The 12548-nt window shown below is 54.9% G+C and overlaps 1 protein-coding gene across 1 annotated transcript; it reads right to left on the bottom strand.

Moving 5' to 3' along the window:
* Window positions 1–239: 239 nt before the first annotated feature.
* On the bottom strand, window positions 240–12314 carry CDX1 (caudal type homeobox 1). Its single transcript, XM_039701658.1, has 3 exons — window positions 11851–12314; window positions 717–862; window positions 240–496 (listed from the first exon to the last, which is right to left on the bottom strand). Exons 1-3 carry the CDS (start codon window positions 12278–12280, stop codon window positions 290–292), a joined length of 783 nt encoding a protein of 260 aa, XP_039557592.1. The 5' UTR covers window positions 12281–12314; the 3' UTR covers window positions 240–289.
* Window positions 12315–12548: the final 234 nt, after the last annotated feature.

Genomic DNA, 12548 nt, shown 5'->3' with positions numbered 1-12548 from the left:
CCCCCTTCCTTCTGCTGACACCAGGACCTTGGACACAGACCAGAGACCAAACCAGTGTGTGGTTCCTATGGGACAGCGGTACCTAACCCATGTTTTTTACACAGTGGGGAGCCCCCCAGTCCCTTGGGAAGGCCCCAGTGCCACCTGGCCCAGCCTTGCTGTCTGCCCCATCGGTTCAGCCAGGGACAGTCATGTCTTTGGAAGGGGCTGTCACCCTTCAGAGCACGTGGGCTGGCAGGGCTGTGCTGGATAGTGCTTTTCTCTTGGGGTCTGTCACTGGTGAAGAGGGTTAAGGCATGAATTCTTCCTTGATCGTCAGCGGAGATGAGGAGACGAGGTTGGGGGCATTGCTGCTGCAGAGGCCTCCGATGGGGCCCAGGGTGCTGACAGCTGGTGGGGTTGGTGTGGTGGTGCTGGTGGGCTGGCTCTGCTGCTGCAGCTTCTTCTTGTTCACCTTCCTCTCCTTCGCCCTCCGGTTCTGAAACCAGATTTTCACCTGCAGAAAGCAAAAGATGGCAACGAAGAGATGAGGATGGACGCGGGCAAGGATGACAACCTCCACTCCCCATGGGGCAGGGAGGGCATCCCAAAGTTCGGAAAGGAAGGGATGTCTGTGCAGCAAGGTGGGGCTCCTCTAACTGCTTGGGCTAAAGCCCTGGCCCTTCCCCCTCCCCGTGTCCAGCTGGGCAGGTTTCCCTGGGCTCTGCAGCACTGACCTGCCGCTCGGTCAGCCCCAGGGCCGCCGCCAGCTCGGCCTTGCGGCGGATGGTGATGTAGCGGCTGTAGTGGAACTCCTTCTCCAGCTCCAGGCGCTGGTGGTCCGTGTACACCACCCGGTACTTGTCTTTTGTCCTGGTCTTGCCTGGCAGAGAGAGCAGAGTGAGGGGTGAGCCAGCGGAGGAAGGAGGGGAGCAGTGGAATGGAAGGAGCATTCCCGAGGGCACGGAGGAGACACACAACCTGTGGAGAGCTCAGGAGAAACATGGCAATGCCCTGGGGACCAGTGGGAGAGTCAGGAGGCTCCTACTGGCTTTAACATCCTTCCTGTTTCGCACCAGAGTGTTGCTTCTTGTTGGGAAGTACCTGGGCTTTTTGGAATTGCTTGGAGGAAAGAGCAGGAGGGATTCAGAGGCGCCCCAGAGGATGGACCATAAATCCCCATGTCATGACACATGGGCCCTTGAGGAGCAGAGCTGCAGGTCCTGTGCTGGGCTGAGGACAGGCAGCCTGGCAGGGCTAAGGAAAGCCCAGCTCTTCTTCTAAGAAGCCCCAAACCAAGGTGCCATCACTTGAATGTGCATGGATCAGAAGAGGGGAAGGACAGAAAACCCTGCAAGGACCACATTTCTCTGCCACCCTGAGGGTTACTCTCCTTCTCCCTGCACTGAGCTAAGACAGAGGGCAGTGCTTTATGTGCAGTCTTTAAAGATGCCCACATGATGCCTAAGCACCCCTGGGACCTGGCTCCATGGGCCAGGGGTGCTTGGCCAAAGCCAGTCTGAATCTCTCCTTGGTCCCCCAGGTATGGACAGAGCTTGGGGCCATCAGGATCCACACAGATGCACATCCCATGGGTCTGCAAACAGCACCTGCTGCTTTCTAGCAGAAACACACAGTCAAAGGTAGCCCAGCTGTCTCTTCCCGAGTTCCTTTGTTATTCCACAGGCACACAGGGTGAGCTGTGGAACTCTGAGGGAGGACACCCATGCCTGGCAGTTTGCTGACAAGTTCCTGGTGTTTTCCTCTGTAGAAGAGCCCATAGGCAGGGAATAAACACAGCTGTGAATATTTGCTTCTCCACCCAAAATTACAAAATCCTGTTCCAGGGAATTGAGAGGGATGATGCCTGGCCATTTGTTTGCCTGGCAGATGTGTTTGCCCATCTTCTTCTGAATTTCTGATGCTGACAGCAGTGCTGCTGTGAGAAGGAGTGGGAGCAAGCTCAGAACAGCTCCATGGATTTCCCTGGGGCTGCCCTGGTTGTATCAACATGGACAACATACTGCTCACCACTGCTGCAGGTGTGCAGAAAGGGATTTCTAGTGACCCAGCAACCTACATAACCGGGCTTGCAGCCTGGTTCTGCCAGGAAATGGGATCTTTGTGTGCCTGCCATCCTGTTCATCTGTTCTCCCTAATGAGTCTTTTCACATCCACCCATTTAGCCCAAATCACTTGGACACTGGGCAGACTCTTATATTCTGACACCATCTGAGTGGAAGCAGGAGTTTAGGTAGTGCAGAGGAAAACTGGGCTCTAGAAACCTTAATAAGACATCAGAGAACATCCACAGAGCAAAACCCCAACCTCCAGGCTGCAAATCTGTTTGTCAACCAGCTCAGTTTTATTTTTGACAGTGTCTCTCTCCTGCTCTCCCATTGCAAGGAGGTGGAGACATTCCTAAGCCATGCCTTGTGCTGAAACCTAAATGTAAAGACAGGATGACCCATGGCCACAGAGTGCTGCAGGTGGGAGAGCATCACGTGGGATGGAAGAAAGCAGCTGGTTTTCTACTGAATAAGCAGGAGCCACAAGAATCCAGCTCATGGCACTGAGCAAACCAAGAGTGGGAGCACGAGTGGGAGCCAGCAGGACCTGGGATGGGCATGGAAGGCATCTCTCCCTGCTAGGACTGATGCTGGCCCTCCTGGGCACACAAGCAGCAGTCTCTCAGTTGGAGTTAGCAGCCAGCTTCCATGACACTGTCTGTGTCCTCCTGCATTGCTCCTGGTGGTGCTGGCACGGGCTCAGCACAGCATGAGCAGGGTGAAGGCTGAGGGTCCCAGCACAGTCCCCAGCAAGCATTGATGCTCTCCAGTGATCCATGGAAGAGGGAAGGAGCCCAGCAAGTCTGCAGGAATAGAACCAGATTTCCAGCACCAGGACAGGACTTCAGCCACTAACTCGTGTTTGAGGGATGTGATGAATTCAGCAAATGTTTCAGCTCATCCCAGGGCTGGTCAGAAGCAAACACCTAATCCCTCCTCACCACCATCAGGTCAAATCTGTGCATACCACACAGGGTGACTGTGGGTTAAAAAAGGCTAAAAAAGGTTAAATTGATTGAGCAAGGTGTTTGTGGAGTGTCTGCAGAGACAGGGCAGAAATGCAGATATTCCACGTGCAAGGGGTGATGGCAGCTTTGCCAGGCACTTGTCTCCTGCCTGGCACACATCAGCTGTGGCAGCTCCAAACAAAACTGCCCATGGGAGTCCTGCAGGGCTGCAGTGATGCCAGGGGCACCCAGCCCATGCAGGATCCCACCCTGCCCTTACCCTCCCACGGGGCCCCTGTCCATCCCAGGGGTCACTGCTGCCTCTCACCACCCTCCGGGAGAAGGCTTCACCAGCATCAAAAGAACTTCTGCAGCCCAGCCCAGGAGGGACCTGTGCTGAATCTGCAACCACAGCAATTCCCAAGAAGTTGCAGAATAAACCAGATGCTCTGGTGGAGATTTATGTGAGGTTTAGCAGCTCCGTGAGAAACTGGGCTCCCTCTGGCTGCTCCAGGCTCAGGGAATCCTGCAAGATTTTTCTGTCTCATAGATTTATCTTCTTTTTATTTTTTTTTTTTACATTTGAAAGCAAAATCCTCTCTAAAGAGATAATAACTTTAAAATGATCTTACTTGCAATGTTTTTATTTGAATACCACTGTTTGGAAAAAAGGAACACCTGGAAAGTGAAGGAGTTGACAGATAGAGTAAAAAAAAAAAAAGACTAAAGAAATAAGGCGGTTTGTGAATATCACATATGCCATGAATTTCAGTAGGAATTATTATTTCCTGCTGCAGCTGTAAATAGATCCATCACAGCCTGTTCTTTGTTATTCCTTCTTCATCCTTCATCCTGGATGGAGGCTGGGCTCTGCCTCAGGGCTGGCAGAGCCATCACGGGGTGAGCTGGGCACCAGGATCAATATCAGTATCAATATCATCACTCGCTGCTCAATATCAGGTAGAAAAACCTCAAAACAGGGGGCTGACAACCAAGGCAGAGATGGAAAGTTATTCACCTCCACTAATTGCTGTTTTCGGATGTTTGCTGAATTCAGGGATGTACTGTGGGTGATTCACAAGGAAAAGAAAAGGATTTGCAAGAAATACTATTGACAATGAATAATTCAACTACCTTGAATATGAATGCTGGGTTACACTTAACTCTCTCCTGGAGACTTTTTTATGGCTCTGTGAAAAGAAAGAGGAAATTCGGGACCAGCCAATGCGGTTCCTTTTGGGGAGCCCTCGTGCCTGTGGCCAAACAGAGGGAGGGAACTGCTCCTGCACCTCCAGTCAAGCCTGGCAAAGCTGAGACAGGCTGTCCCACGGCTGGGATAACCTGGAGCTGGGGCTGCTGCCCCTGGAGGGAGCGTGGATGGGGTGCACTGGGGTGCCAGTGATGTCTCTCAGCACAGCTGGCAGCCCCTTCCAACCCTGCTATGCATTTACAGCCTCTTGTCCCTGAAAGACCAGGCAAAGGAGCTGCTGGGACAGGCAAACGGAGCCAGCCGTGGGGCCAGTGGGAATGGTTTGGGCTTTGGGATCAAGGCAGGGCCAATGACAGCGTGGGGAGAGGGTATCGTTACCACTGTTAATGTGTAACCCTAATAGCACTCACCTGAGCCGTGATTAGATAAGGGAATCGCTTTAATGTGCTGTGCAAAGCCCAGGGGACGCGCTCCCGAGCACACACAGGGGGATGGAGCCCTGGCCCAGCCTGCATTCCCTGCCCACAGCAGCCCCAAGACAGGGATCCAAGCTCCTGCTGGGCTGGATCAGGAGCCTGGCAGGGTAAGGGAAAATCAGAGTGGATTCTGCGCCCACCAGCCCAAGCTCTCTCCTCTCACAGCCACACTGGAGGCTGCCAGGAAGGGGATATTCCATCTCCAGTCCTGGCCTGCCCAAAGGGTGCTCTCCTCTCGCAGCCACACTGGAGGCTGCCAGGAAGGGGATATTCCACCATCTCCAGTCCTGACCTGCCCAAAGGATAGCTTTGAGTAAAAAACTGTGCCTCAAAAGCCCTACCAGACTGAGAATATGGGCGCTGTGAGACTGGTGCTGAGCAGCTCTAAGAACAGCTGGGAAGGGGCTGGCTCAAGCCAGGCAGGAAAGAGACTGGGGTGGCAGTGGCACCCTGCATGGAGGTGGAGCAAAAGCTGGCATGTTGTGAGGGGATCAGCCCAGCTTCAAAGGGAGGATCCCATCCGTGGGACACATTTCTCCCAGCCACAGCAGGAGCAGCACAGCTGCCAGCAGCCAGGAGCATAAACTGCAGCACTTTTAGAAAAGTCTCTATTTCACAGGTCAAAGCAGCTCAAAATGACCACAACCACAAACTCTGGCTCTGTGGGGAGCTGCTGTGCAGGGCTCTGGTCAGCTGGGCTGTGGCAGCCCCAGGCCACTGGCTGGAGCCACTGAGGTGAGAACCTCCAGGAGTGACAGAGCTGTTGCACCCCACAGCAGAGGTCCCCAAGGCCTGGGGACACACTAGGTGTTTCTTTGCAGAGGAGGTGCTGGCAGGGGGATGGAGGCATTGCTGCCAGGCTGCCTCAGCAGCTCTCCTGCCTTGCTCTGGGCTGGCTCCTTGTGCTCCCAGAGCCATCCTGCCTGATCCCATCTTCCTGGCCATGCTCTGGCCCCAACTGCTCCATCTGTACAGCCTTGTCTGCCCATCTGTCTGCACTGGGGGCCTGCTCCCACACTATCTGATGGCATTGCAATATTATAATGCTGAAAAGCATCAGGTGTAAAAGTCCTGTCCCACAGAGCAGCTGGGAAAGGACTGCTCCATACCAGAGGTAAAGTGCAGCAAACAGGACACAAGGCTGTCCCCTCCAGGTGGGTGCTTCCTCTCCATGATAAAGCTGCTCCATTCTGAATGAGCAGCATCTACCTGCAAAGAGGATAAAATCCTCCCATCCCAGGGGAATCAGTGCTCTGTCAGGATCTGGCATTTCTACCCAGGGAAAGGATCAAGGAAAACTTCCCTCATCCCCAACAGAGGTTAGGCAATGAGACAGCTGGAGAAACTGAGGCACACAGTCCCAGGGTCAGAGCCATGGAATTCCCTGGACAGCTTAATCCCCAGTCCTTCTGCAGCTCCATGGGGAGAAATTCCCCTCACAACCCCACAAAACTGGGGATAGCAGAGAAATGCCCCATGACAGAGACCCCAGGCCCAGGAAAGGGCTGAGGTTGGCTCCTAAAGCTCAGGAGCCTCCAGGCTGGCTGGAGCCACCCTCATCTGGCAGCCAGATGTGCTCCAGCTGCCTGTGTGCAGAGGGGTCGATGCTCCCTCTGCTGAGCAGCGTGATGGGAGCTGCTGCTCAGACAGCCCAGCTCATTCCACCATCCCTAAACCCACAGAAACAGGAACGCCAGAGCCTGCACTGGCGGTGGCAAGGGCTGAACCTCTGATGCCCTCCCTGCTCACCCCCTCCCCACACTCATTTTTCCCCCTTCTTTCCCCTCCAGCTCCAGCAGCCACTCCAAAACACCCACGCTCCTCTGTGGCCTGGGAGGGGGGGATAAACCCGAGCCCCTCACATTCCCCGAGTGCTGGGAACCAGCAGCTCACGCTTTTCACAAGCCTTCCCCTTGCCTTGCATACTTCAACATCCTCAGCTATTTTTCCTGTGCCGCAGGAAGCAGAGGAGTGATGGATGGGATGACCAACATGTGGCTTGTTTCATCCCAGCCAGTGAGAAACGACCCCCTCTGCAGGGCAATCCCCCCCGAGATCCCTGCCTGACATCACTCCTCTGCCAGAATGCATTGCATTCAGACAACTGCTGGGTGTCAAAAACTGGGTGAGAGGAACCACACATCCTCTCTGTACATATTTAATGTCTCACTGCTGAGGAGGGGGGGAACGCTGGATGGATCCTCACTGAATGGACTCTGCCGTCTCTGCTCTGGGTTAGAAAAATGGGCATTTGAGACATCAGGGTGGAGGTAGGACTCATCCTGGAGTCTGAGGGCCCCTCCAAGGAGCCCAACAACGCTCCTACACCCAGAGTAGCTCTTTCCATGGCAGTTCACTTCGCACAACCTGAACACTTCTTCCTGGTGCCAAAGGCTTCAGAGCAAACTGCAATTCTCCCATGTGCACCAGGTAGCAATAAAACCTGGTTCAGCTTGGTATGGTGAGCACTGGAAGCATTTTACTTGCCAAACTACACTGCTTGACCCAATGGTTTTCTGCTCTCCTGCTCCCTGAGGATCAAGCTCTGTGCTCCCTAAAAAGCTTTGCTCTAAGTGTGAATGTGTGGCTGGGGAATGCATGCCTGGAGTTGTAGCAGAGCTCGAGGCAGAGCTTGGTGCACGCACAGTCAAACAGGGCAGGCCTGCTGCCAAGAAAGGGCAGAAACACCTGGTCAAAGAGCTGGATTTGGGGAGTGCAAACCAGTGCACAGGAGCACAGGCTGGCCCTGGCTGGGTTTTGCACAGCCAGCACACAGTGGGACAGGGACAGAGCTATACCCACATCCACACCCAGTGGTGAGGACACCCCTCCTGCAAGCCCCATCCTCCTCCCAGGAGGTGCAAACCCCAAGGGATGAAGAGCAGATCCCTGGTGTTTGCAGTGAGCTGGTGATTCCCCACCACACCCCCAGGCTCCTGAACATGGACAACACAACCAGAAGCCCTTCATCCCCGGGGGCAGCAGCACGAAGCTGGGGGCTGGGGCAGGCTTTTCCCAGCCCTGCAGTGACTCGATCCTTTATTTTGGCAACTGGCAAATTCCTTCCGTTGTTGCCATGTTTTATGGGGCCGAGCTGAGTGCCAGGCTGGCTCCTGTGCTGGGGCAAAGAGCAGAGCAGCGCGGGAGGACGGGAGGTGACACACGGGCTGCTGGCACACGTGGGCTGGGCACAGCCCCATGCAGGACCTCACCTCACCTCGCTCCAGCCTGATCCAGCTCATCCCAACCTGCCTCCTGACTTGTGGCTCATCTGCACTAGGAAGAGCAGGACAGCGAGGCACTGGGGGTCCCACATGGATACCAGGATTCCTCTCCCCCTTTGCAGCCCCATAGGACTTGGCCCATCCTTGCCATGGGGCAGGGTGGGGGAAGGATGCAGCCCCTTATCCAAGCAATCACAAAGCTAACAGGACTGGAGCGGGTGTCCTTGAAAGGTCCCCTGTAGGAAACATCTGTCATTGGCCAGAGGTTTAAAGTGTCCCTCTGTTAATCCCGGGGTATTAGCCAGCCAAGCCCATCACGTAGGTACTGCCAGTGCTCCAGGGAAGCCCTTTTTGTTCAAGGAAAGTCAATTCTAGGAAAGTTTGAGAGGTCTGTACCTTGGCCAGAAGGCTAAGCAGTCAACAAACCCCAGCTGGGGCCAGGAGCAGGTTGTGGGTTAATAATTCAAAGGGAGAAGACTGATGGGGCCTGACACACACCCTAAATGTCCCAGTGAAGGAAAGGGTCTCACAGGGAATGAGCATGGCCTGAAGAGAGGCTCCCCATGCAGGGGCTGACCAGGGCAAGGCACTGTCCTCCAGCCAGCACCATCATCCCAAAACACACCAAGCACGGCTTGAATCCCAGGTATCCAGGGGAAACACTTCTGTCTCATTATTGGGATCTGAACTCTTTCCCCAGTGTTCATGGGCCCCACTAGGAAAACAAACAGAGCTGGAAAACTGACCTAGAAATAATAAAACTGAGATGCAAAACTGCACACCCAGCAAATCAGAGCATCACCGCTTGCTCCCCATCACCCCAAAACCTGTGTGGGCACCACAGGCATTGGCACCACACAAAGCCCTGAGCACATTTGCCTCTGCAAGGGATGCTCCAACTGCACTTTCACTTGCAATATTTAGCACTGCAGCCCCTGCTCAATTAGTGACCTAAAAGCCAGACCCGAGGCAGTATCTGAGGATTTGCATGACTAACAAGCAGAGGGTGAATTTCAAAGTTCAGCCAGCTCCACTTCCAGCCACCTTCCTGAGCTTTTTATAAACCCTGGGTGCAATTCACAGGGAAGTTTGCAAATAATTGTGAATAAGGAGGAAGCATGCGGCTCTGACATGCTGCTAGTGAAGACTTTATGAGCAGAAAAGGAGGTGACATTGGAGAGAGAAATGAGGCCTGGGGACATCTTCCAGCTCGGTTCCCTGTAACTCCCAATTCCTGGTGACTGGTCTTTAATCCCTTCTGCTGCTGGGTTATCTCAGCTCAGCCAGGTGAAGCACGCATGAATGTAGCAACAGGTACAGAAAATCACCCCCCTGTACACCCTGGCTCTGCAGTGAGTCACTGGGAGATTTCTCATTGATTTTTCTCAAGCTCTGGATCACATTTGCAGAAGTGCCTGACACACTCATATTCCCCGCACAACATTTTATTTTGCTACCACGCAGCTCTTCCCCAAAAGCTTTCAAACTATGGCCAGAAGCTGTTCATACAAGCCAAGACAGAAAGGGAACATTAATTTACAACCCTCTGAAGTACTATGATTTATAGCATTCACAATGAAACTGTTGATATTTATAGCAAAAAACCTCTGTGTATTCATTTCCTATTCCCACTGCGGTGAGCTGAGGAGTTTATCAATCCAGACTGATCAAAGTCCAGTTCATTGATTTCAATAAAATGATTCATCTAAGAACTTCACTCTTATCTATGTCAAACCCATCTCTGCCCTACTCTCTTTCAAGCTTAATGAAGACTTTTATTTAAAGGGCAGCACTGGAAAGCACCAACTGCATCCCATTTCCCAGCTCATGATCCCACCAGGACCAAACCCTGCAGCTGCTTAGCAGCAGCAGTGCTGGGCTTGGACCCAGCAGAGGTGCAAGGACAGGTCCTTAATCTATGAGTGACTTAGAAAAGGAGCTTACAGGCCATCCATCCTAAGGAAAGCACCCCAAGAAAGAGCCTTTCACCCCTGCAAGGCTGTGGGGCAGCTGGGGCAGCTCCCCTGTGAGTGAGAGGAACAAGGCTGGTTTATTTGTTCCTTTGTATGTATTTGATCTAAGAGATACAAACTAAGCAACTAATGATATTTTTCCAGAATTCAATCAAGTCAATTGTTGTCTAACTCAATCAGAGGCACTTTCAAGCTCCTGTTTTATCTTGGCCCCACTGCTGGGTGTAAACCCATGGCCTTGATCCAGGGGAGAGGTGTGCTGATGGCTTTCCTTCCCCATTCATTTTCCCTCCCACCTCTCTTCTCAGAAGAAACCAAGATGTTCAGACCTACAAAACCTGCAGAAGTGGCACGGTCTCCACTGCAGGGGAGGGCTGCACATCACATTTCCCTTTCCACCCTGGGCAGAGGGAAGCCCTCAGCTCTGGCACGCCTGTGGGTCTCCATCACTGCAAGTGGGGGGAAGCATTTTTCCTAAATAGTTACATTCAGTGCTTAAAATGGGACAGGAAATACCAGCCTGCCTCTCCCTCCTCTTTCCAGGCTGGGGCTGGGTTTTTTCCATTTATTGGGATGTTCTGCCTGCTCCACTGCACACTGGTCCCCATCCCTGACACACAGATTCTGGGAATACGAGTAGGTATTTTCCATGCTGGAAGACCCCAGGCACCTCTGCAGAAGACCCTTACATGGCTTTTGGCCACTGGGAATAGTGCAGAGTCAAAAACAAGCCAAAAACTGGAAGCACTTTGCAAACAGGGAGCCCAGGCCCTGATTCCAGGGATCTGGGCAGCAGTAACTCCAGGCAAAGTCACCCCTGAGGGATGCCCACAGCCACTCCTGTAATGAGCTGGCCCCAGCAGTGCTCTGAGGAGCTCATGGCCAGCACAGGAGAGGGAGAGGGGTGGCAGGTTCAGGCAAGCCCCATGGGTCCTGCTGGGAAGGGTCCAGGCTGGGAAGATGAAAGGGCGAGGGTAGGTCAGGACAAAGGGCCCGCACCTCACCTCACTGCCAAAGGAGCCAGCCACCATCTCCATGACAAAGAGAAGTCCTTGTCAATTTGGGCTGGCCCCAAGGGGGACCTGCCCACCGCCTTTGAAGTGGGCAGCAGGGCGGGTGGGGGGCTGGGGTCACCCAGACGCTTCCCCCAGGTCAGGAGTTCAGCGGGGACAGGATCTTGGGGACAGCATGACCACTCCGTGCCCAGGCAGAGGTAACCACAGGAACCAGGCCCCCCTTTCCTGCAGAGCTGGGCACCTGCAGCACCCACAGCCACCCTCCACGTGGCACTGTCCCCAGGACACACACGGTGCCCCTCACACACACACACCATGCACCACACAGCTCTCACAGCACCCTGCACACACACCCTGAGCACGCTGTCACCTCCCCCAGCCACAGCTGGTGGCACTGCCTGTACACACACACTGCTCATGGTGCCCTGCACACTCACACAGAGCCTGCAGCACCGCACTGAATCCTCCTCATGCACACACAGACCATGGTACACACACACACACACACACACAGCTTTGGGCACCTTGCACACCCACCATACACAGCCTCTCACACAGCCAGCTCACACTCATGGGCACAGCCACAGCCCCACACTCTCACTCCTGCACTTTTGGGATCCCTCATCCAACACCCCCAGGGTCCTGGGGGTCTCTGGCTCTGCCCATCCTACCCAGGCAATGGCACCGGTTGGGGAAAATGACCTTCCAGCCATGAAAACCCAGCTGCCAGTGAGGAAGGACAGCACCCTCCCTGCCCATCCTCAGCCCCTGCCACCTCAGAGCTCCCCTGCTCTTTGAGGACTGGGTGTCGTGCCCAGGGCAGGCCAAGCTTGTCGTCCCTCTGGTGTCCCCGTGCAGGGAGAGCCACAGAGCAGGACCAGCCCTGCAGAGCTCCAAGGGATGCTCTGCTCTGGGCGGTAAGGGAGAGCAGAGCTGCAGGGCTGGGGCTGCCTTACCGTTGTTGCTGGTGCTGGGAATGCTGCGCCTCATCCACTCGTACGGGGTGCGTCTCTGGGCGCTGGGGGACAGCTGGGGGACCGAGCTGCTGATGGGCGGAGGCAGCAGTCCAGAGCCCGGGGGCTGAATGGGGTTAAAGTCTGGGGGGCTGAATCCAAACTGGCCCGGGCTGGCGGTGGAAGGCGTCGCAGCAGCGGTGCCGTAGGAATGCCAGTCCTCCTTGGCAGGGGTGTAGGGAGAGCCCCAGGCAGCCGCGGGCTGCCCGTGGTGCAGCTCGTTGTTAATCCCCGGCACATGGTGGTAGCCGGCGAAGTCCGAGTACTGCGGCGGCCCCGGCACGTAGTTCTGGGGGTTCAGGTTGAGGCTGGGGTGCCGCACCGGGCTGGGATACATGTTGGTGTCCTTATCCAGCAGATATCCCAGGTACATCTTCCCGGGCCGGCCCCGCGCTCATGCTGCGCCGCCGGGGTTCGCGGGGAGGCGGCGGCCGCCCCTCCTTCGCCAGCGCTCACCTGGGCGCCTTGGGGAGCCTGTCCCGGGGCCAGGCACCTCCCTGCCCACGGGCTTTTATTGGGCCCAACCTCTCGCAGCATTTGCATTGAAAGGCAGGTTTGCATTTCAAAGTGCAGAAACCCCAGCGGGTGAGGGGGACGAGTTCAAGCTTCCCACTCTGGCTGCGAGGAGGATGAGGTAGGGG

This window comes from Passer montanus, unplaced genomic scaffold (assembly GCF_014805655.1).
Source record: "Passer montanus isolate IOZ18808 unplaced genomic scaffold, ASM1480565v1 scaffold15, whole genome shotgun sequence".
Taxonomy (NCBI): Eukaryota; Metazoa; Chordata; class Aves; order Passeriformes; family Passeridae; genus Passer; species Passer montanus.
The sequence above is the reverse complement of the archived record's forward strand: the minus strand, read 5'-3'. Positions and strand labels throughout refer to the sequence as shown.